Source organism: Chelonoidis abingdonii, chromosome 9, assembly GCF_003597395.2.
Source record: "Chelonoidis abingdonii isolate Lonesome George chromosome 9, CheloAbing_2.0, whole genome shotgun sequence".
Lineage (NCBI taxonomy): Eukaryota > Metazoa > Chordata > Testudines > Testudinidae > Chelonoidis > Chelonoidis abingdonii.
In genome coordinates this window covers 883168-907384 of record NC_133777.1, presented here as the reverse complement: position 1 = coordinate 907384, position 24217 = coordinate 883168, and the positions used below count along the sequence as shown (strand labels likewise).

The 24217-nt window shown below is 46.5% G+C and overlaps 1 protein-coding gene across 7 annotated transcripts in view; it reads left to right on the top strand.

Annotated features, from left to right (window-relative positions):
* USP31 (ubiquitin specific peptidase 31) overlaps positions 1–23159 on the top strand; it is a 39398-nt gene extending 16239 nt beyond the window's left edge. For 4 of the 7 annotated variants that reach the window (XM_032766233.2, XM_075069097.1, XM_075069096.1 and 1 more), the window contains 10 exons: positions 1056–1236; positions 2304–2415; positions 4425–4519; positions 6870–6947; positions 7454–7583; positions 9651–9770; positions 10271–10496; positions 11660–11818; positions 13722–13874; positions 14791–23159. In XM_032766233.2, the coding sequence (XP_032622124.2) occupies positions 1056–1236; positions 2304–2415; positions 4425–4519; positions 6870–6947; positions 7454–7583; positions 9651–9770; positions 10271–10496; positions 11660–11818; positions 13722–13874; positions 14791–16346 (2810 nt within the window). In that variant the 3' untranslated portion in view covers positions 16347–23159. Of the gene's footprint in view, positions 1–1055; positions 1237–2303; positions 2416–3374; positions 3481–4424; positions 4520–6869; positions 6948–7453; positions 7584–9650; positions 9771–10270; positions 10497–11659; positions 11819–13721; positions 13875–14790 lie in introns of those variants that run through there. The other 3 variants (XM_032766235.2, XM_075069099.1, XM_032766236.2) reach the window with 3 other exon arrangements.
* The last annotated feature ends 1058 nt before the right edge of the window (positions 23160–24217 follow it).

Here is a 24217-nt window from a genome sequence, read left to right as displayed (position 1 = left end):
GCCCTGCCGACCCACCGAGTGTTGCTAGGGTAAAAATCTTCCGACGAACGTGCACACGGCGCGCACACACCTAACTGGAATGGATATGAGCAACACATCTCGAAGAACAACAGTTACAAAGGTGAGTAACCGTCTTTTCAGGGCACCTGCCCCTATATTTCCTGTTAGTGGACCAGCTGTGGGGCTGGTATCACAAGAAGGTGCACCTTTTGGGCTGCTAAAGGGACAGTGGCAGTTGTCCTGAACTCTGACATAACCCGAGAAGCTAAATTTTGCTATGAAAATCAGATTGCTGGTGATGTTTCAGGAATAAACAAAATGTGCCCCTCTATTTCTAGGGCCCTTGGGGCCCCTCTTCTCTCCCTGTCTGGGTAACGCTCATTCAAGTCACTAGGAGTAACTCAGATCCTGCAGGATGAAAGCACTGAGTTTCTCCTCTTTGCAACAGCTGGTGCTAACATATGCTTCAACCAATTCATGCATTTTCCAGTTGAACTGCATGCTGCTGGTGCACAGGCAGATAAGGAAACCAAAAGAAGCTAGATTTGCTTGAGCTCTGTTGGCAATTTGGCAGAGTACAGATGTAGGAGAACAAAAACAAAAGCAAAATTTTATATTTGAAAATGAGCAAGGGTTTTTTCATTTACTCCTTCAAACAGTTCTCCTTCTACATACAAACAAAATGAGCGGATCTAAAACTACAGGTGCATATGCAACAATTGAACTGGAAATCCAGTTCAAGATACTAGGGGCAGGGGTGTGTGTGTGTGTGTGTGTGTGTGCACGCGCGCTTTATTCTATCTCTGTTGTATAGAAATAATCACACATGTAAAATCATACATGTCAACTTTTTGTTGAATTAGATTCATTGTCAAATAACTTTTTTTTAATATAAATGACCCAATCGAGAAGCCCTGAGTTTACACTGATGTGCTGTTCTAAATTAGAAGGCGGCATCTTGAGAGCATGTTGACATTCCCCTGTCAGTGGAGGGCACAAGGAGCTAGTGGTAGAGGAAAACCATTTAAAATGCCTTCTCTCCCCTAATATTTCAGGAATTCATGTGAACAATAATCTAAATAACTTGAAATATGGCACTGACCACCACAGAACATCATCTTATACACAAGGGTCGGTGAAGTCTGGGAAACAGGAAACCTCTACTTGCTCAGCAGCCAGTGACAAGATTGTATTGCTGGTCTGCAACAGAGCATCTACCGGACAGCAGGGGAAAAGGTAAATGCCATCTTTCAGGCTACAGCTCTGGTCGTGGCCTCCATGGAAAGCCAGGATTCACAGTTGTAACTATCCATGTATTGAGATGACAGCATAGTCACCTCTCTGGAGACACAGAGTAAAGTCTGAGCTCTGGTTGGGAGCCAGGGTGATGTGTGAAGACTTGCTGGCCCACTAAAAATATATGTTCAGTGATGTAGCCATTGGATTCATTTGAAACCATTAATAGTTGAGTCTGCAGTTAAATGGGCGCAACTTCTGCAATCGCTAGCGGGAGCGCTGTGTGTCATAGGGAATTAGATCCTGTCAGGTGGCCTGAAATCACCTCTGATGAGCCAACCTGTCCTTCGAGGTTGGTGCTGTTCACATTCGTACCTGATGTGCCTCCCTGTTAAACGTCAAGGCTCTGTCTTCTTTTGCTGAGGTGCTCGAGTGGGCATGGGAAATATTTTATAATGAGAAGTTTATTCTCCTTCCTCGTCTCATATTGATAAATGGCTGAGCCATTAACGTTCACGCATTCCAAAAACTCATTTTCCGGTAGGGGCTGCACACCGAAAACTTTGGTCTGAAAATGGGACCTTGTGGGTGGGAAGTTAGAACCAACTGAAAAGGCCCTTTTGAATGTGACCGCTGAGACAGCCTTAACAGTAACTTGTCCCTGTGTGCTCCAGGGTGTATTCCTACCTGTTCACCCTCCCTCCCCCCAAATCCATCTGGGCTTGATTCTGATCTCAGTAGGTCTCCGAGGCCTGGGCTCCACTGAACTCTGTGGAGGTGGGGTGAGGGTAGAATTGGACCTTTTCTGGAGATGGTAATGAGTTAACGAGGAGAGGGTGAGCTTTGCCACAGACTCTGCTGGGAGCAGAATGAGGCCATTGCTGGAAATCTCCTACAGTGTGTCATCTTTCACTTTGAAACTCTAGGCTTTGGCAGGGTTGATGCTATTCAGTGTCGTGTTGTAGACATGCAGTGAGAGGGGGCAAATAACATCAACTGAATCAGGATAGTTTTTTTGAAGGGACGAATCTTCTAATGGCTTCTTAAAACATTGCTCCCTTCGATAGGTTTGGCCAGCCCTTTGTGTTGCACCTCGAGAAAACAATTGTATGGGATCTCCTCCAGAAGGAAATCCTGGAGAAGATGCAGAATATTCTGCGACCCTCAGCCTGCATTCAGGTAAGACAGACTGACACTTCTGATCCTGGAATTTCCACCTCTTTGTCTTTGTAGCTTAAAGCTGATGGAGAATCCAGTTGATTGGAGGTGGTAAAGGTGCTGTGTGTGGTGGTGGAATATTCCGTAAGTGAAGTATATCCCTAGGGATAATGTACAGCCTGACAGTCAGCCTGTGTCTGCCGTTTGCCGAATTTCCCACTTTTATTTATCACCTTGAAAACATATAGGTGCTCGGCCTGGGCAGGGGCTGAATGAAGTCCGCTTCCAGTGGCTGTTGCTTAAAGGATTTCTGTCAGTAGCTCTGTTCACCATTCTCAGAGGAGCACACTGTAAGAACTCTCTTGCTTTACGCTTCCTTCTATAACTGAAACCAGCCAGCAGGAGACCCCTGCCTTTTACACTCCTTAGAACAGAGCCCTTCAATCTAAACCAGGGGTCAGCAACCTTTCAGAAGTGGTGTGCCACGTCTTAATTTATTCACTCTAATTTAAGGTTTCGCTTGCCAGTAATACATTTTAATGTTTTTAGAAGGTCTCTTTCTAGAAGTCTATAATATATAACTAAACTATTGTTGTATGTAAAGTAAATAAGGTTTTTAAAATGTTTAAGAAACTTCATTTAAAATTAAGTTAAAATGCAAAGTCCCCTGGACCGATGGCCAGGGCCTGGGCAGTGGTAAGTGCCACAGAAAATCCACTCGCGTGCTGCCTTTGGCACGCGTGTCATAGGTTGCCTACCCCTGGTCTAAACGATAGAGCCACGCAGTCTCATACTTGGAATTTCCCCCTGATATTAAAAGCCTGGGCTTGGCAAAATTGGGATGAGCAGGTGTCTGAAATTTGATGTGTGACATATTCTGGGGAGCACCAAAGGGATTGCCCTAGGGCTGGGCACCTCTAGTAGGCAGTAAATGCCTATATGTTCTTGGCATGCTATATCGATAGTCACTTCATTCTCAGGTCAGACATCTAGTGATCAAGACATAACTTCTGCATTGAAAAGAGAAAATCCCTTTGCAAAGCCCTCTGAGCTGAGGCGAGCATGAGAAATGCAATGCCAAGGGGAGTAGGCGCACTAGAGTGCTTGGCTTCAGCCTGATGCAGGCACTGTTTGTCTTCAGTCTTTGCATAAGGTGGATGGAGGAGCTTAGATCAGGTTAGATGGGAAGCCAGAGAAATTTCCTGTCCTCTTAATACTTTGGCGGTTTGTTTAGAACCCATGCTGATCTTTCTATCTCTTTATTCCTGGGGAACTTTTGCTCCAGTTACTTGCTTATAATTGTTTCAATGAGAGGATTGCTCATTTTCCTCATACCTTCACTCAATAAGCCTCAAACTGTTCAGTTTAAATTGCAAAAATCTGAGGCTTGAAGCTGTAATGAGTCATTTGTAAGATCAAACATGTGCCAGCCTCTGTTTTCTAGTTCTGCTATTAACATTCTTAATTGAGAAATCTGCCTTAAAAAAGATTTGGAAACATTAAAAGCTGTAAAGAGTTCTGTGGCACCTTATAGACTAACAAATGTATTGGAGCATGAGCTTTTGTGGGTGAATACCCACTTGGACTATAAGGTGCCGCAGAACTCTTTGCCGCTTTTACAGATCCAGACTAATACAGCTACCCCTCTGATATTTGAAACATTAGTAGATGTTTTCATGGCTCTCATAAGTATGCTAGGTGGCTGTTAGAGCAGACATGTCTGTTGGAAAGTCTGTGTAAGAACAAGCAGGTGAGGGGAGAGAGGAGAGGTTGTTTATCACTGTGGAGGAGTTCCTGGTGTTTCTCCCAAACCTCAGCTCTTTCACGTGTCCCTGAATTGGATTCCAGGTGCAGGAACATCAACTCTTAGCACAGTAGCCACGAGAACTTAATCTACTTGTTTTCTCTTGTGAAACACTTACTCAGAGGGGCAGATCCTGCCTTGGCACTTGCAGAGAGTGAACCAGCCCTGTAGAATAAATCTAACTTCAGTCACTTAACCAGTTCACTTTATTCCCTGTTTACCATAGGTGTGTCCATTCAGCTTGCGGGTGGTTAGTGTTGTGGGCATAACATACCTATTACCTCAGGAGGAGCGGCCCCTCTGCCACCCCATTGTGGAACGGTAAGTGCAGCCCTTGTCCCCCAGTGGGGCAGAGTGTTTCCCAGTTCACCACTCACCTGTTCCAGTGTTGCAGTTAAAGTATTGCTGCTTAGTCTGTGGGAGACGGGTGCCTTACCTGTGGGAGCATAGACAGACTTTCTAAACCTGGATGGCCATGGGTGTATTTTATATTTGTTGTTAGAAAACTTCTACTTGGTGCCACTCGGAGAAGGAGAGCGAGTGATTGGAAATAGATGGGGAGAGAAGATGAGAGAAGCTTTGAGAGGCAAGTGTGTGGCGATGGAGATGGTAGAAGACTAAGGGAGTAAAATGACTGTAAGCTTCATGGGCGGCAGGTCTAATGACCAGGGGAGGTTCTACCTCCCTTGCTACGGCAACTGGACCCCCAGTTGTGGGGTTTGGTGGCAAAGTTTTTGCTTTATTGTGCCCCATGCAGGTTCCGAGGTGGCTGAGAAGGCACATACTGGTGCTTCAGCTGCCCGAGAATCTGCATCAGGCATATCAAAAGCATCTTCTAACAGATCCTTTGGCTTTTCCCCTGGGAGGGTTGGGTCCTGGGAGGGGAGGCATGGCATGGCTTCGGCCAGCCCAGGGCTCCTCCAGCTGAGATGGGGGCGTTCAGGCCTTCTGCCAGCTGGGGGGTGTGTGTGTGTGTCTTGAGGCTCTGGCCGTAGGGAAGGCGCAGGCAGAAGGGGTGGAGTTGGGGGCTAGGCTCCTCAAAGGGGGGCTCAACCTGCCGCCCATGGAAAGCCAGGCATAATGTACTGAGCAAGGGCTGTGTTCAGCTGTGCCCAGGATGGGACCATCTCTGGGAGTGAGAGGAGTTCAACTTGCTGGCTGTTAACTGGCATTAGACATGCTAGTGTCGAAGGAAAACAAGGAAGGGACTGCGGGCTCTAAAACCTCATCTCTAAAATTGGATTTCTGCACCTAGAGTGGAACATACTATAGTAATGCTGCCTTTCCCTACTACTCCCATCCCACAGCCCTTCAGGCGCCTTACTCAAGAACTACTGCACCCATCATTGCAATGCACGCTCATCTAGGTGCTTGGATAATGTGTTGAGCAGAGTCATATGTACCTAGAATAGATTAGAATGCAAAACCATATCAGCAGTGGGTGACATGACTGCATTATCCTGAAAACAGGGAATGAAGCAAGAAACTGTACCCAAAGGAATATGATGGTCCGCAATAAAATACTGAAGTGATGGGCATAATTAAGGTTAAGATTCTGTCACTGTTGTTTTTAGCAAGTCAGGGACAGGTTGCGGACAATAAACACAAATTCGCAGAAGCTTGTGACTTGTCCCTGAGTTTTACTAAAAATACCCTGCGTGTGGGGGTGGGGAAACGGACGGACAAATAGATCGCTGCTGGGGGCTTGCAGTTGTTCCAGCCTCCTGCAGCATGAGCTATCTGCTGCTGCTCCACCCTGGGGGCAGTCTGCTGATCTGGCTGGCCCCAGGGGCTGCTCCTGCAGCAGGGGCTGACTGTCGCTTCTCCAGCACCAGGGGTGCTGACCCAACCCCAGCTGCTGCTTCAGCCCTGCCCCAGAAGAAGTCACAGAGAGCCTGGAAAATCATGGCGTCTGTGACCTCCGTGACAGAATCATATCCTTAGGCATAATGAAATGCCACAGGTAGATTCCCAGATTGGAATTTGGCCAGTTCACTGGGGCAAAGTTTCGTGGGCACCACTCTTCTCTGTTACATGTCATAGTACATTGAGTGCCTAGGGCCTCCAATTTTGGATATGAGAAACCTTTTAAAATTCTTGTCTGTCTTGTCCATGGGACAGGTTTGATTACAGACAAAATCAACCATTTTTCAAGGGAGAAAATGCTGGAATCCAGTTGGCTAACAGAAAATCTGGTTCGTGCGATGTTTCTCTGGTCACACGTGTTGCTGGCTTCAGAACTTGCTGTTTGAGGAGTTTTCCTTGCTCCGTTTTGCACAGTGAGGTGTGTCTAGCACATGAATTGACAAGTAGTTTGTTTCTGGTATCATTTCTGTATTCTATTTCCCGCTGATAGCACAAAGGAAAATCCCCCAGAATATCTGGTCATTCTTGTGAATGGAGACTTTATGGATAAGCTGTTCTTGCTGGATTTTGTTTTTTGAGTAGCCTGTCTGTATTGATGCAGCTGGTTAGCAGCAGTAGTAGCTAAGCTGAAGGACTTGCTTCTCTGATGCAGCTGAGTTCCTACTTCATAGGGCCCTGCTTGGTTAGCTCAGGGGCTGAGATTGCGCAGTGGGTATAGATACAGATACACACATACACAGAACAGGGTGACTTGATTTTTAGACTCAGTGCTGTTCTACCCTATGATGTCTGCTTCTCTCTCCAGGGCACTGAAATCATGTGGACAGGGTGGAACTGCACATGTGAAGTTGGTGGTAGAATGGGACAAAGAGACTAAAGATTAGTAAGTAAGATTGCGTTAACTGCAGGGAAATATTGGCAAACAGCCTGGCATGATAGGAAATGCAGCAAAATGTTAAATCCCATAGAATTTCCAGCTTCTGAGATGTTCAGATGAGACTGTAGCTGTAAAGACAGAAGGATCTAGTGGACTGGGCTTCTGTGTGGTGGGATCCCTCTGTCTAGCCTGGATTCCATAATATCTGAGCTGGCTTCTCAATCACAAACCATTTGCTTCATGTGCACAACTCCTATTCATGTCAGAGGGGTCTTAAGGGAAATACATGGGGTGCCTTTTCTGCTACCTGATCTAGACCCAAGGCTGAGTGAAAACTGCTTCCCTTTCTTGCTTTAAGTTAGTTGTTGTAGAGCAGCCTCTTACCAAGGCTGGCTCCCTGTGGGATGAGACAGTTCACGCAACTAACACCTCCAGCCCTGCAGTGGCTCCTCTGTAACATGGGGGGCGGGGTGTATTGTACAACTGGTAAATGCCTTGTTTCCCTGATGCAGTTTGTTTGTGAACATGGAGGATGAGTACGTCCCAGACTCCGAAAGTGTCCGTCAGCAGAGGGAGCTTCATAACCAGCCTCAGTCCTGCACTTTATCTCAATGTTTCCAACTTTACACCAAAGAGGAACAGGTAGATGCACTAGTTTGGTGGAGTAGCTGTTCTGCAGACATGGACTCATTGGGGTGTCAGAGCCCCAAGTTCAAATCCTTCTTCCCCTCCTTGGCTGTGTCCACCTTTTGAAGGGATAATGCTTTCTGCAGATGTGCTTTATGATAGTCTGAAGACAGTGTGGGCTTCTCATGGGAATATGCTATTGTGCGTTTCCACGTCTTAGAGGCAGACCAGGAGGATTTTTTTTTCTCTTGCAGTGCAGGCTGCCTCTAACACCTCTACAGGTGCACTTGGGGGCTACCCTGCTCAGTCTGAGCCTCCATGCTCACAGGCTTCCTCAGCAAACATGCTGACGGATCCTTCTCTCCAGTTGTGTTGCCCCTTTCTCTTAGTATCCATCTAGCAGGGAGTGCTATTAGGAAGGCTGGAGACTCCCCTCATCTAGATCGTGCTGTACTTAACTTCTTGTAGAAGAACTTCTTCAAGCTAGGGAACGTTAGAGGGAGAGATTGCTAGCTTGGTATCAGGTGCCTTCAGAGAGCAGCCTTTTCATGGCTTCTGGGAGGGATGTTCTGTGCATGGTAAACATGGGGCTGTAAAGGAGGATAAGGTGCAAATGGCATTTTAGTGCATGCACATGTGATCTACATGTCTGGCCATGAAATGGGCTGGCAGAATCCAGAACATGAAATTGGGTTCCACGTTTCTTGGGCATGGACTGTAATTACCTAGAGAAAGCAGTGTAGTCCCAAAACTAAGTTCAGGCTGTCCTGCAGTGGCTCAGGAGCATGAGCACCAGTCTCAGGGGAGGCTGTTCGGAACCAGGGACCAACCCCAAACGGGCTGTGAGTTCTAGACATAAATTTCACCCACCAACTAGCAAGTGTAAACTCCTCCAGCGCTATCACAGCCTAACCACAGAGTCACAGACAGTCCGCTTGGGTACCCCTGTCTTGCCATCCTGGTAAGCCTACTTTTGTGATCGAACGTCCCTTACACGAAGTATCACAGGAATGTTCAGGACACTTCCTGTCTCAAAGGACCAGTCACTTACCCCGCAGGTCACTTGCACTTTGGATCTCACCCCAGAGACAATGCTTGTAGCCCATCCTATAATAAACTATCTGAAGATTTATTGTGTATGGAAAGGATACAAGAGAGTTATTTACAAGGTTAAAGCAGGAACATAGATATGCACAAATAAGTTAGTCTAAGTTTTAAAAGATGATAAAAGTCTCTGTGATAAGCAGAAGATCCCCCAGGGTTAGCCCTAAAGGTCATACAGAGCTTGCTTGTGTCAAATAATCCTTCTTCTCCAGAGTCCAAGCAGCCTAGAGATACAGCCCCTCCTTGATAGGAGCTTCTATACCCTTGGTCCCCTTCTGCTTTGAGCTGCAAACTGAGCTGCTGGGAGGAATTCACTTGCAAGACTCATCCTCAGGGAATGAGGGGGAGAGTAAATTATCTTTTTCCCTTTGATGTTCCACTTCAGCCCATCCGCTGTTGATGGGCCTTCCTTGTGAGGTGGATAGAACCTCTTCTGTGGGAGAACAGCATTTCACACTAAATAATGTTTCTCCTCTCTGGTGATTTGCACAGTTGCAAAGGCTTAGAATGCAAATGTTCAAATATTACCTTACATTATGGGATACAGACGTTATATATGAGATTAATACATGCAGCAGCTCACAAGCATTCAGTAAAGCTGAAACACTAAACACATCCTTGTAATTCCAATACCTGTTTTAAAATCGCTTTCTCATATTGCCAGACCTGTCTGTTTTTTACCTCTGTGTGTGAGAACATGGAAGGGAGTATTTGGAAGTGGAAGTTGGTGCTTTGTACAGCTGCACTGGCTGAAGTGCCTCCTGCATCCATCCCCTTCATGTTTATTACGCACCCTCAATGTGGCGAGTGGTGGGAGCTTCTCTGCGCTGCTGGAAGCCCCTGTTGGCCAGGGTGCCAGCCGGACAGTGAAGGTGTCTGGATGCACTGGATCTGAGCGCATAAGTGAGCAATGGCTGTAGAGAAATATATAATTGAGATGTTTGCCAGCTAACAGCTGCTAATGCTCCTTGTTCTTAGCTTGCTCCAGATGATGCATGGCGCTGCCCCCATTGCAAACAGCTGCAACAGGGAAGTATTACATTGAGCCTATGGACCTTACCTGATGTTCTCATCATACATCTAAAGAGGTTTACACAGGTAAGAAATCTGAAGTGGGAGATTCCAAAATGAACCCTGAAAAATGGGCTTTCAAACTATTGACCCTCTGAGGCTAGGCAGTTGATTGGCACTTTGCGTTTTGGCTACATTGCAATGAAACACTGTCCCCAAGTGGCGAGTTATGCTCACTAGAAGTATGACTATCCTAGATGGGCTTGTATAGACACCTGGAGTTCTGGTTCTTGTGCAAACCACAGTAAAGTAGGAGTGTTCCTCCACACAACCGACACTGCGGTTCAAAGCTGCATTTACTGCGCACTGAAAAATGTCAGCATTGCCTGCCTTCCTGTGCGTTCTTCTGTTTACCATAACCGCTTTTGGCTTTGGAACTTTGCTCTTGTTTCTCTAGTAGCCTCTGGAGAGAGGAGTTGCAGAGAGAAGTCCCTTACGGTGCGATTGTGCTTCTGCATCATACATTCCTCTTCTCCTCAAGCTCCGGATCCTCCCTGCCATTGTAACACACATTTCCTTTCAAACAGGAGGGAGACCGAAGAATGAAACTGCAGAACATGGTCAAGTTCCCTCTGACCGGCTTGGATATGACCCCTCACGTCGTCAAACGCAGTCAGAGTAGCTGGAGTCTGCCATCTCACTGGTCCCCATGGAGACGACCCTACGGTCTTGGAAGGGACCCTGAGGATTATGTCTACGACCTGTATGCGGTGTGCAATCACCATGGCACTATGCAAGGAGGGCACTATACAGGTGAGTGCTCTGCAGCTTTAGACTGATGGACTTTTCAGAAGATGGTAACTGTCAGGGTGGATCTCTGTACCCTCACCAATGTGCTGCCTTCCCAAACCTGCAGGAGTCTAGCTTGGCCCCTCTGAGCCTGCTGAAAAGGGGCCTCTTAGTGTCAGTTTTATAGCTGTGTTTTTGTGACCTTCTTACAGAGAACTGGAACAATGCCCTCTAGGCCCAAACTCCCTTCACATGTCCTACCAAACAGCCTATGCACAGCTCCTTCTAGTGCAAATAATTCTAGAAACACAGTCAAATAGCTGACTCCAACTCTAGGTGCTTGGAGAACATGGTGATGACGGCTACCAGGTAGGTACTTAGAGCCCTGTTTGCTGCTGCCTTCTCCCTCATGTCACTGACTTTTTGACAGGAGTTTGCCTGAGTCTGGAGTGCCAATAGGGTTTTAGAAATGAGCTGCACATTAGATGAAATTGCAATCAAATCTGACACACATGAGCGTCTCCCAGTTGTCCTAACTGCTTTTCTTGCAGATAAAAATGCTAAAAAGCCATAATCCGTAGAATGGATGGTCACATTAACCCTCCTTGCAGCTTCCAAAATACTCGCCTGCCACCAGAGCCTGTGTTGTATATGAGCTTCAGCTGAGTGTGTGTGCATATTCCAGCAGATTCCTACTTGCTTGGCCTCATGTAGCTCTAAGGAACAGGTGGAGAGAAACAGGAATTTAACACCGTTCAATGTCTTTGCTTGTATACTCCACCAGTCCTTCAGTGTGTATCCTCTGGATGTTATAGTCCTGCATCATTCTGAATAGGTTCCATTAAGAGACAGGATACAGCCACAGAAGCAAAATGCCACAAACAAAAAATAAAACAAATAGAGCTGCCCCAAAGCGGGTCCCTTCTCTATGGGCAGCATGGGGCAATCATAGGCACTGGAGTGCATAGGATGCACATCTCTGGAGTCTTCAGCAAGCTTCCCACTGGCCATTCAGCATCTGGGTAGCCAGTATAATAAATCTGTGATCGTTCCTTCTCCACTTTGTCTAACTGAGTCCGTGGTAGCAGAAGAGGTTGCTTGCAGTTTGCCGTACAACGGATTTGGCTGGAATGAAGTGAATGGTGCCTGGTGCTGTGAGGTCTCTAACACACTCTTCTGTCTCACAGCATATTGTAAGAATTCTGTAGATGGCTTGTGGTACTGCTTCGATGATACTGACGTGCAGCAGTTGGCAGAAAATGAAGTCTGCAAGCAGACAGCTTACATCCTCTTCTACCAGAGGCGCACAACAATCCCATCATGGTCGGCTAACAGCTCTGTGGCAGGTAAAGTCAAGGAACTTTGATAGTCCTTTCCTTATAGAAATGACAGAAGAGCTTTAGTTCAGCGATCAAATCAGCCTTGTGCCTTGCTCCTCGTCATCCCCTGGTGTGCAGGGCTGCTGTTGGATTGGTCAGGGAGCTGGCGTAGCTAAGTAGCGGTGCCACTAGCCCTTGTGGCTGCCTGTTCTTAATGATGATTTCAGCTTGTGCTGGCAAGGCAGGAGTAGAGAGCTCCCAAAAAGCTTACAGCCCAAGCTCTGCCCATCCTAGAGCATATGCCTGAGTTTGCTCCCACTGAGGCCTCTTCTCAGTGCTGAAGATGCTGGGAAATTCTTCCACTCCTGTTCTGGCACTTGCTCTGTTCTCTTGGGGCTAGTCCTGGGGGGTCTACTCCTATAGCTAATGCACAGGCACTTTTTACCACAGAGGGCCGTTCTGAACAACCCAGAGATAACATTGCTGGCCAGATCACACTAGCACGGCCGCTGGCAGAGCAGCCCTGGAGAGAGGTTTTCAGTCTCATCAGTGCTGAGGGAACTTTAACCAGCCTGGCTAGTGTCCTTGCCCAAGGAGGTTCCAGTTCAGTTACTGCTCTCAGCTGTGTCCCTTCACCCTGCCAGAGGCTTAGGGCTTCCTTCTTGTAACCAGTTCAGCTCCGTTTTTATCTAGAGCACTCTGATCATGTGTATTCAGTACTTTTGGTCAGTCCTCCTTTGATTAGGAGGCCAGCCCAAGTGTATAGCTCCATGTGTCACTGGGGAAGCTCCACCTGCACGTTCTCCAGGCATGCTCTCCCTGCTGAGGTGCTGTAGGATGGCTGCCCAGACTCTTCCCAGAATGCACTTCTACAAACAAATGTCTTAGTGTATGTGCACCGTGCCTCAGGTGGCATGGACCCAAGTTTCATGACCACATTTGGTCTGCTGGGTGGATCATAAGCTTCCCTGGCCAAGGCCAGATACTGATGATCCATGACTCCTGGACACAAACTGAAGTGTTCCGGGTAGCAGGTTGAAGTGGCTCTGCCTCTGACTGATTACAAAATCATGGGTAAAAGATGTGACATGGACGGGGCCTTAAAGAAATCTTGGGAGACTTAATATCCACAAAGGGAGAGACTGATTTGTCTCCCCTCCTTGCCACAAAAGGAAGAAAAATCTCCTTCAGGGAAATCGTACGTGTGCACACATTTGGGTGGGGCAGGGTTGAGGGGGGAACCACATCAGAGGGGTTGAGTTGAAGAATATAGTAAGGGGAAAGTTGAATATGAAGGGGAGAAAGCTAAGGGGAAAGAGTCCATTTTGATTTGGTTGTTTGCATATGTAGCAGCCAGTCAGATTGCCGGAGCATTATTCTTCAGTTAAAAAGAAATGAAGAAAATTTATTTTAAAGCTGGCCAGTCTGAAGCTAGTTTGTTCATCCAATTACAGTGATGTGCTATAAATATAACCTGGTCTGTCATTGGTAGAATGTCCCTAATTCTCTAAGCCAACCAAATGCAGCAAGTCAGTGGTCCTTGGTCAGTTGAAAGGAGTGACTTCATCCATTGTGGGGTCAGACAGAAGTGAAGTCGCTGGGGTGTTGGGGCAGGATCAGGATCTCTGCCTTTAGAGAGGAGCAGCTGTGTGTTTGAGTGGCAGCCTGTGCTGAGTTCTGCTCTAGTGGCACTCTGGCTGCAATTCACATGTTGCTGGAAGAAGTTTCACTTTATGGGTGAAGTCATGTGACGTGAATGGAATTATTCCATCACTAGTCAGAATATTGCAGTCACATAGGCACAGCTCTGCTTTCCAGGAGTTAGAGTTGAATCCCTGTGGTAGGAATGTAATTTGCTTGGTAGAGGATGTGTGATCTGTAGTTGGCCACACGCTGCTGATCTGATCTCAGTGCCTTTATCCCTCTGCAGGCTCTACAAGCTCTTCTCTCTGTGAACACTGGGTGAGCCGGCTTCCTGGCAGCAAACAGCCCAGCATTGCCTCAGCAGCTTCCTCCCGACGCACGTCTCTGGCCTCGCTTTCAGAATCAGTGGAGCTGACTGGGGAAAGGAGTGAAGATGATGGTGTGTATGAGTGTTCCAATGCATTGTGTGGGAAGGCGGTTCTAAAATCAAAGCTGGTCTGTGGATCCAGGGTTTCCTCTCAATACAGACCCTCTCCTAAGATAGCAGCAGAATGCACACAGCACAGGAAGCAGGCTTCCTAAGCTGAGGAGGGAGTGCTGGGGAGGCAGGCAGTGTACCCAGCCTCTAGGAGCAACAGACAGTGATCAAGGAGTGTCAGGAGACTGAGTGGCACTGATGGGCTGCCCTTTTTTGGGAGGGTAGGAACCAGCACAGAGGGCCTTGGAGAGGTGGAAACCACAGCTTGTGCCCACCCACTCTAGAAAACAGTTTTTTGTTTGTTTTTTTGAGAATTAAGTTTTTTTTCATGTTTGCAGGGAGCAATATCAGGCTGACACTCTACGTACCTTTAGTGTAGAGCAGCGGTCCTCAAACTTCATTGCACCGCAGCCCCCTTCTGACCACAAAAATTACTACATGCCCCCAGAAGTGGGGCTGAAGCCTGAACCCACTTGAGCTCTGCTATCCTGGTGGGGCCAAAGCTGAAGGAAGACCAAAGGCTTCATCCCCAGGCAGAGGCTTGTAACCTGAGTCCCACTGCCCAGGGTAGAGCCCTCAGGTTTGGCTTTTGGCCCTGGGCCCCAGCAAGTCTAAGCCAGCTCTAGCAACCCCATTAAAATGGGGTTATGACCCACAGTTTGAGAACTGCTGGTGTAGTGTTGCCATGCTCAAAGCACACATGGGGCATGATCTTCTCATTTCCCCAGCAAAGAGGACACTAGCAGAGTCACCTTTACAAATAACCTGAGAGCTGCTGGCTGCACTCCGCTTCTCCGGGCTTTCTCCATCTGCTCTTGGCTTAGCTTTCTGAGTTAAAAAACAAAACAAAACTAAGTGTTGCTCTCTTCCCCTGCAGGGGGGTTCTCGACTCGACCCTTTGTAAGAAGTGTCCAGCGTCAGAGTTTGTCTTCCAGATCCTCTGTCACCAGCCCTCTGGCAGTAAATGAAAATGGGGTTCGGCCATCCTGGTCGCTGTCTGCAAAGCTGCAGATGCGCTCCAACTCTCCTTCACGCTTCTCTGGAGACTCTCCTGTGCGCGCTTCTGCCTCGACACTGGAGAAGATTGGGGAGGCTGCTGATGATAAAGTGTCCACTTCCTGCTTTGGCAGCTTAAGGAACCTCTCCAGTAGTTACCCAGAACCAAGTGACAGCAGCAGCAGGCGAGAACATAGGACAGTGGGCAGAGCCCCTCTGGCTGTCATGGAAGGGGTGTTCAGAGAGGAATCTGCTGCAAGGAAATCAAATTCTGCTTTCATGGACCCATATGGGAAAAGCTTGGTGCAAGCAGACAGGAGCCATCTGGCTCTGGACCCTTTTGATAACAACAATCAAATTGCTTTTGTGGATCAGAGTGACTCTGTGGAGAGCTCTCCAGTCAAAGAGGTGAAAGCCCCCAGTGGGACAGGGCTGCTCTCTGAGAAGGCAGATGGCATCCCCAAGAAGGCTCTCAGCTCCAAAGGCATTTCTGAGCCAGATAAAAAATTGAGGAAAGGAAGGACAGTGTTGTCTAGCCAAGAATCCCCAATTTCTCACCCTTCTCCTGCCTCTGCCCCTCCCTTAAAGACCTCTCAGAAGGTTTCCCGTTCTAGAAGCAAGACAGATTCTTCCAGGGCCAGTGGGCGACATGCATCTCCTGCTTCTGGCCAGGCTAGAAAGGAATCTGGCACCAAACTCCAGGAAAGCCAGGCTGTGTCGTCAACTCAACAGAAACACAAGTCAGTTTCTTCCCTATCCTCTACAGCTGCTAAGAAAACCACTTCGGGGTCAGTGACACGAGGGCCGTCTGCTGGGAAGAGCAGGACTTCAGACCGAAGCCTCAGCAGGGAGGGCTCCAAGGTAAGCCTTGGATCAGATAAGACCAGTGTCACTTCCAGCTCAAGAACTAGCTCTCCTCGGATAAGCCAGCCTAGAAGCGAGAGCAGAGCCACGGACAGCAAGCATATGCGGAGCTCCTCAATGGCCAACCTGAGGTCCCCAAGCATCAGCATGCGTTCGGGTTTAAAGAGGGACAGCAAGTCGGAGGATAAAGGGCTGTCTTTCTTCAAATCAGCCCTGAGGCAGAAGGAGACCCGACGGTCAGCTGATCTTGGAAAGATGACAATGCTGTCAAAAAAGACTGCAGGTGGCTCCTCCAAGCCAGGCAGTAAAATTGTGGCAGAAGACAAGTCAGAGAAGAGCAGCCTTCCAGCAGCCTCTCTCACAAACCCCAGCATTGCTGTGAAAGAGAAGCTTGCCCTGAAAGATGCCATGCCCAGCAAACATTCTCTGCTGTCCAGCCGCAAATCCAAGTCTTCCCAGCTAGACCTTGGAGCGCAGTCTCCTTCCAGTGACAAACAGTCTGCTGACAAGTCACTGAAAAAGTTACCTTCCAGCATGCACATATCTGCACGGCCTTCTCCGAAACCTCACTGAGATGCTGCAATCCAGGTGTTTTTCTTTCTTCTGCTGAGAGCTAATTTATTCTGAGTTCTTGTTGGTTTTTTTGTTCATGTGCCTAATGTGTGTTTGAGGAGAACTTAACTGCAGATTGGTAAAGCGCCTTTTGATTCTGCCATCAAACCAAATAGCCACAGCTGGCCAGCACTGATACTAAGTTAAGTCCAGCTGGAGTCATAAAACACGAACGCAGCTGTCCCATAGCACTTCTACAGAAGTCTATTTATAGAAAAATGCAACAACTTTCTTCAGACAGCAGGTCTGAAACCTGTGACCCAGTTATACTGTAATTAGCTTGCTTTATAGAACTGTGAACTAATATTCCATTGGATTGTATAAGCACGCGCCATCTGTGGTTATGGGTGGCGTGGTTCTTGGCTGCAGAAGATGCTAAGGGACCTGTGAAAAAAGAGAGACTGCTGCTTCTTTGTGTTCTCCCTCGCCCCTCATTTTTCAAGCTTTTTAAAGGGCAATATCTGAACACTAATGTTGTTTCTCAGGTATATACTCAGCCAGTATAGGAGGGCTAGCATTAGTGACTGGACAGGTCCAAAAGATACTCCCATATGTGTGTAGAACAGTTTTCATATTTTCATTCCAACAGGCTTAATTATTTTTATAAAATAACTTGCATTTTGTTGCCATATCTGGAGACTCTACTGTCTGCTCCAGCTTCCTTCTTCCTTTGAGGTGTTACACTACGCAACAGAGAAAATGACTAGTCGGTTGCCAGCCACTAGCTATGAAATGTGCAAGGTGAAAGATTATTACAATGCCTAGAAAGACAGCTGGAATTCTTAGTCTTGAATAATAGTGAAGCTGGTAGGACCCTTATCGTTAAAGCCCTGAGAAGCATTTTCTAACACACATGCTCAGATGCTTAACTGGCATCTCTCTATCTACAGGAGATGTGACTAGATGTGCCACGTGATCTGTGCTCCCTTTTTGCATTTTCTGAGTGTGTTTCAACGCACCTCTGTGGGGTTGTATTTTGACCAATAGTGTAGTCCCACATTCTTCTCTTCATTCTACATTTCTAATGCTTGCTGACGGGTCCAGCTGCAACAGTGTCTTACAAGACACGTCTGGTTTCTGATCAGATGAGGAATTCTGTCAGAGTTAAAACACTACATAGGCAACACCTTTGCACACAGTGCCTCTCTGAAAGGTGGCTTCTCTTCCCTCAAGTCCTTTGATACACACATGGCATTGTCTGTTTTTATTTCATGAGCTGCTGCTAATGAATTGCATTCTCATTTTAAGAAAACAACAAGCTGTGTCCTTCATGTATGGAATCATGTTTTGTGATAAATGATGTATGATAGCTCAGTTGTACTGTGTGCACAAATGATCTCCAGTTTACATTATGTACATTCGTTCTTTGCCTGTCACATGAACACTTCTGGCTCTGTGAGCTTAGTGCGTGGACAGACCTATTTATTAAACTTTCCTGCTCAGTATTACAGTAACAAATGACCCTGGAACAAATAGTTAGTTAAATATCCGGTTCAATCTCCTCTCTTGAACCTGTTGGGAAAGTTGCTCACAGGTCACTGATTGTGGCTGCTCCTTGGTCACTTACACTTAGCTCATCTGCAACAAGCTGTTGAGAGATTTACTTTCAGGGTATCTTCAATTGGTAATACACAAGAGTTGCATATATGGCCTCAGACGTGATTGTGCATACCACAAAACTCTGTGTAACCTGTGAATATGAACCCACACCATCCAGTCCAGACCATACCCTCTGCAGGACAAGCATTCTTCATCCCCAGAAGCAGTGCTAGTAGCCTGTAACACTTCTCTCTACTCTGCCTGACCTTCCATGTCGTGAATTATGTTTTAAAACCCAAACATGGCCATTTTCTCCATTCATTCCTGTTCCTATATCACGCTTAGTGTAGCAAAAAGGGGGCAAGAGGCATAGAAAATTGATCTTAATTTGTGAAGCTGGATTGTTTTGTTTCTTGTTTCCTGAACAGGCAGGAGTTACTGGGCATATTCCTCTAGTCGTAAATTTCTACCTAAAACTTCGGATATTGAAGCATTAGTTTAAGGCTTTGTCAACATGGTTTGCGCTCTCAAGACAGCTCCTTAATTGCAACAGTGCTAACATGGTCTGAGCTCTCACTATAGACTGGGCCTAGTTTGCCAACTCATTAGAAAGTGTATCATTGTGCAAAGTGATCATGTGAAATAGCTTCCCCCTCTTGTGCACTCGTTCATTGAGCAATTCTTGTATTACATACAGCTGAAAGTTGGTTCAGGGTTTCCACGTGGTAGCTTTACTTCTTGTGTTCACTGCCTTATTGAAGCAAATATGCAGCAATGACTTTGAGATTGTGTTGTAGACCAATGCTAATCCAGTGTGCTTGTACCATGTGGTGAGCTTGCTATGTAGACATAGGCTGCAGTACCAAAATGGGAGCAAGAAGTCTAATAGTTAAGATCAAAAACAGCCAAACTGCCCTGTTCTGGTAGGTAACCCCAAACTTTCTCTGAGGCTGCTGATAATCCCTCCTTGGGAATTCCTACTAGCTCCAAAATCATCTCTCTCCTTCTGCAAACTGTCCAATGTGAGTTGGTACCAGCGCCTTTGGAAACGGGAACTATGATACACAAGACCCTTGCGTCTGGTCAATCCCGCCCTTCTGAAGTTTTTAGAATATCACCCTCTTCCCATTAATTTTCATCTCGGGGAACAGTGTAATAACAAAATCTCTCCTTAAAATGAGTGACGCGCTGTTTTCCTGTGGCAGACTGCCTGCACTTCAGATATATTTTTGAGTAAGCAGGCTGAGCCATGCAGCAAATCTCTTCAGTTTATATAGGGAAGTGGATTTCTGTTGGTGGTCTCAAAGTGCACAACAAAGTGAATAAAATATGATGGCCGTAACTCTTAACAGTAACTAGAACAGGAGCTGTGTCTTTATGGGCAGATGAAACACGAACACAACTATCTGGAAAGCATCGTGATTCTTTGCTGCTTTTCTCTGCATCCTCTGCCCTTGGGTTCTATTGATATCAATAGAATGTGAAGTTCCAGGGACGTGTGATGCTTGACCTGGTGGTGGCTCTAGAAAAGGACCCCCCTGAATACAAATCTAAGCCAAGCATCTGTCCTGTTAGCCCTGAATGAACCAGTTATGGGGAGTAGATTTTTCTAGGGCCGTCTGCATGATTTTGGAGGCTTCCCTATGAGATAAATTTGGGGAGGGAGGGACATCATCTCAATCTCGTTCCCTCACTTCCCTGTCAATCCGCTTTCTCTCCTGTCTACAAGATGAGAGGAAGGGGAAGCAGTTGGTGTGTGCTGTTCAACACAACAGTTTGACCCTAAATTAGGGGTAACCCCAGGACAGGGTCCCTTTGGCTGTGAGTTTTGGACGTCCTAAAAGCCAGGTCTGGCAGGGATTTATGTTTTAGTCCATAAAGGTCTTGGACTGCCCTGAAGCAGTTACCTGTACCTGGTTTACAGTAACTTAATTTAGCTTTGGCTCCCAGAGCAGCTCATACCTGATGTGGAGGAGATGCAACCTAGGGGGATGGCAGGACCCAGGATGCCATTCAGATCTCATGGGTTTGTATGCTGGGTCCTGTAGGCTTCATGTCTGCAGCTCTGAATTAAAGACAAGTGGCTTTAATCCTGCTCCATTTTATTAGTCAGGCGCAGCCTTTGGGCTTCTGTTGAATTGCTAGTGTAGCCTTTAGTGGGGCGAAGTCTGGTCTCCAGCTTGTTTAGCTCACAGGTGAGATCCTGCAAGACCAGAGACGGATGAACTAGAAGAGAAAGTTACAGTACTAGATGTAAGAGTCCTTTGAGTAGGGAATTCCAGTGCTAGCCCTGTCTTTGAAGTTCCAGCAGAGCCACACAATCCTCGGAGGATAAGGGAGAGAGTTAGTCATCTGAAGGGCTTAATAGATGTGGGTGGGCCTGGTGTGAATTAATTCATTTCTTAAAGTGTGGCGATTAAAATGTCTCTAGTTACATGCTTCTGATTCTGATTGCAGAAGAACTGAGCCTTCATTCCATAGCTAGACTCTTGCTAGAGCCATTTGAAGAAATTATTTTCACCCTTCTGGGCAAGGTTTTTCGGGAAGTATTTTGTAGTATGTGAACTAGAAGTACATTTTCAATTAAATGTGTTTATAGAGGCACTTTTGTATTTTGTATTACTTGCATTTGATAGACAAACTGGTGCCTCCAATTCTTTGTAAGTGTGATAGGTCTCTCTCACTTTGGATGGATGTGCAAACTTTTAACTCTTTCAAACTTAGGCGATCTGTTTGGCCAACTCAAAAAACACATGCTTTAGATAGAAAATTAACAGCTCAATTACAGTACATTTAGCCCACTGCAAGTTCTCAGGTCTCTACACACAGAGCTGTCTCGTTGTCACAACAGAAATTTAAGCATGACCAGCCATTTTTTCTAAGAAACAAAGACAGGTTTTGCATGGCAAATTCTTGCTGTCGCCTGACTGCATGCACTTATTAACTATGCAAGCATTAATATAAACTATAGATTGCACTGTCAGTATCACAAGCTACTAGGTAGACTCTGGAGCTCTGTTTTTGAATTTGTAATTTTATTTCCCAATGCGGCTGCAACTCAGCACAGAAAGTATCAAGCACCAGAGAAGAGCATGTATCTTATTTCTTGCTTTATTTTCACATCTTTGATTCTCTTTCCTCTGCAGAATTTTGTATTACTGACAAGACTGCAGTGTGGAGTAAAGTCAGAAAGGAATCTGAAGTGTTGAAATGAGAACAAACTTGTTTTCTCTCTCTTTTTTTAAAACTGGAATAGCCTGACTGTTATGTTCTGTATGTAGCCTGCCACTTTCTATATGGTTTTAATGACACATTCTGTACATCATGTTGAGAGACGAGGCAGGGGCGGCTCCAGGCCCCAGCATGCCAAGCGTGTGCTTGGGGCGGCAAGCCGCAGGGGACGCTCTGCCGGCGTTGTGAGGGCGGCAGGCAGGCTGCCTTCGGCGGTGTGCCTGTGGAGGGTCCGCTGGTCCCGCGGCTTCGGCGGACCTCACGCAGGCGAGTCGCTGAAGGCAGCCTGCCTGCTGTGTTTGGGACGACAAAATGCCTAGAGCTGCCCCTGCAAGGAGGTCACCTGTAGCAGTGTTGACAATCTAAAAGAGCTTTTGTAGAATTTCAGTGCTGTCTAAGGGAATGGTTACTAGCCATTGGCATGTTGCCTACGTTGGCGTAGCAGGCTTTGGTGACTGGGACCTGAGGTTCCTCCCTGAATGATGAGCTTTTGTCCTAGGCCCTGCTGTTCACTGGCTGTCTACACTCCACTGCGTACCCCATGCTATGACCACCTGGAGCTTGGCTTTCTCCAAGCCTCAGTCTTGTGCGAGTGCAGACTCCATGGTGGGGAGAGCGTGCACAGCCTAATGGGAGCATCCTGGGGTTGGCTGAGGTCTTAGCTTGGTGCAATTGCCTGAGGAGATTGAGAACAGCTGGTCTAAGGGACTGTGCCCTCTTAATTCAAAGATGGGTTTCAAGACTTCTTCAGGGATTGGGCATTTGATTACAAAAATTAAAGAGCTACAATGAAACATGTTTATAATTTTTCTGGAAAAAGGAATGTGACCCCGATAGGGGAGAGTCCCTCTCATACAGGGATCTTTTCCATAGCCAACAATCCAGTCAGTCGCTGGTCACATCTAGGGCATACTTATCACCCCTACTTCTTTGTGGCATCTGTTCCAGGACCCTTGTTTCTCAGTTGGATGCAGTTATAAAGAAAGTTTGTTTTGAAATGACATTCCAAATCATTTTACTGTAATCCTCTTTCTTTGCTGTCATTTGCCTACTAATCTGAAATAATTTGGCAGTATCTCATGTTATCTGTGGAGGCAACTGAAATTTAGTTTTAATCTGTGGTGAGATGAAAGTACTACATGGTTTTCTTAATAAAAGCACCACAAAGCATTTGCTACCATTGGGAGCTTTATTTTGCAGAATAAAAGTAAAATGAAAATTCCTACTGTACCTTTCAGGTTTTTCAAAGCTTAGCGGGATTTTTTAAAAAGCCACTAACATCCAGTATACCTGCAAATAGTGTTTAAATGGCACAGATTAAAATTAGGTGCAAACATATATTCTATTCCACTCTTCAGGCCCTGCAGCACAAACACTTTTCAAGAAAGCTTGTGTTAGGATGCAGCATTTGTGCAATGCAATATGGAAATGTTTCTAGGTGCTATACAGCCTTGGGAGTATCGAACACCAGGGGATATAGGCTACACGTGGCTAGAACACTTCCTTGTGGCCTTCAGAGTATACAGGTTTGCTCACCAACTGTGCCTCACCATTGGTTAAAATTGAATTTTAAGTCCCGTTGCAAATGCAGTTTCTCTTCTGGTCACCAAATTTCAGATTTTACACTGGAATATCTACAGTTCTAAAAGCAGCATGTCATATCACTGTACACTGATACTAGGCAGTGGGGATTGCCCCACTTTTGATACTCTTCTGTATTTTAATGTTTGTGAATGGTACAGTAATCTGGAAAGCAGACTGTCCTTACTTGGGGTTGAACATTGTACCATAACAACTTTTACATTATTTGAGAACAAGTGCATGAGACTGTGATGCCTTTTATTATTTATTTGTATGTTTTATTATTCAAGGTGTATGCACTTTTAATATGCAGAATTTATATTTTTATGTTAAAATCATTGTCTTTCAGAAAGAAGAGCTTTGAATACAAGGAATTGGAATTAAGTGGAAAAATGGGAAAAACAATAAATTTATTACCATGCATCTTGGCTACATGAGCTTTCTTCAGGGTGAGGGGCTGGTGCCTGCTACCCAAGGCACGTGGTTTGGATTCACCCCATAAATCTGCCCCTTCTTCATCTCGGCACTACTTTCTATTTTTCCCTTTCTCCACTTCGCTCCACCTTTGCCACAGACTAGCTTCTCCCTTTGGGGTATCTCTGCCGTTTCTGGGTTGGCCTCCCTGCCTGCACACACCTCCATGCTCAAACCCTTTTCCCAAACCTGGTCTGACACCACATCTCTCCTTCAGGCCAGGCCCAGGGACGCACATAAAGGTGGCATTGTCATGCTGTGGCCACTCACCTCCAGTCAGCCCCCTGGCTTCACTGGGCATGCCTTCTCCCTCCTCTGTTTGCAGGCTACTGCCTGGACCTGTGAGCTCTTTCTGGAAGGGCCTCTAGAGTAGGACGACTACATGCATAGAGCGCAGTGTCTAGCGTACAGGTGGTGTACAAAGCCTTTACACCTGACATCTCAGTTTAGTGACTGAGGGGGTTTGTCTCTTCTCCCTATGAGCAAATGACAAGAGATGAGCTAGATCCAAAGGCACTTCTTACAGTTAGATGAGATATTACAACGGTCAAACTACATGTTTTCTATCTTGCTGGTGGGTAGCGTAGAATCTCCTTCGTGGCCACTAGATGGCACAACCATCCTGTGTTATCCTTGATGGGGAGGCAAATTTCAGAAACTCATCTGGAGGTTCCTTAGGCCTCCAGACTCCATTGAGGAGTGAAATGTTTCGATGCCTTGGGCTTAGTGGGTTTATGTACTACTGAGGTGGGATTTTCATGGAATTGGTTCTCCAAGGTGCAGTGCAGACCTCAAGGGAGCGAATGACTGTGATTCCGGTGTTTGCTCAGAGCCCCTTCCTTGTTGGATGCACGACAAATCCTACCTGACTCCAGTGCCTCCTGCCCGAGACCCCTCTCCTCAGGGTCCCTTCCTACTCAGCTTTGAAAAGTGTCAGCAACTAAACCAGGGCTTCAACTAGTCCCTCCCAGAAATCCACCCTAGTTCAGCTCAGCTCAGCTCAGCTC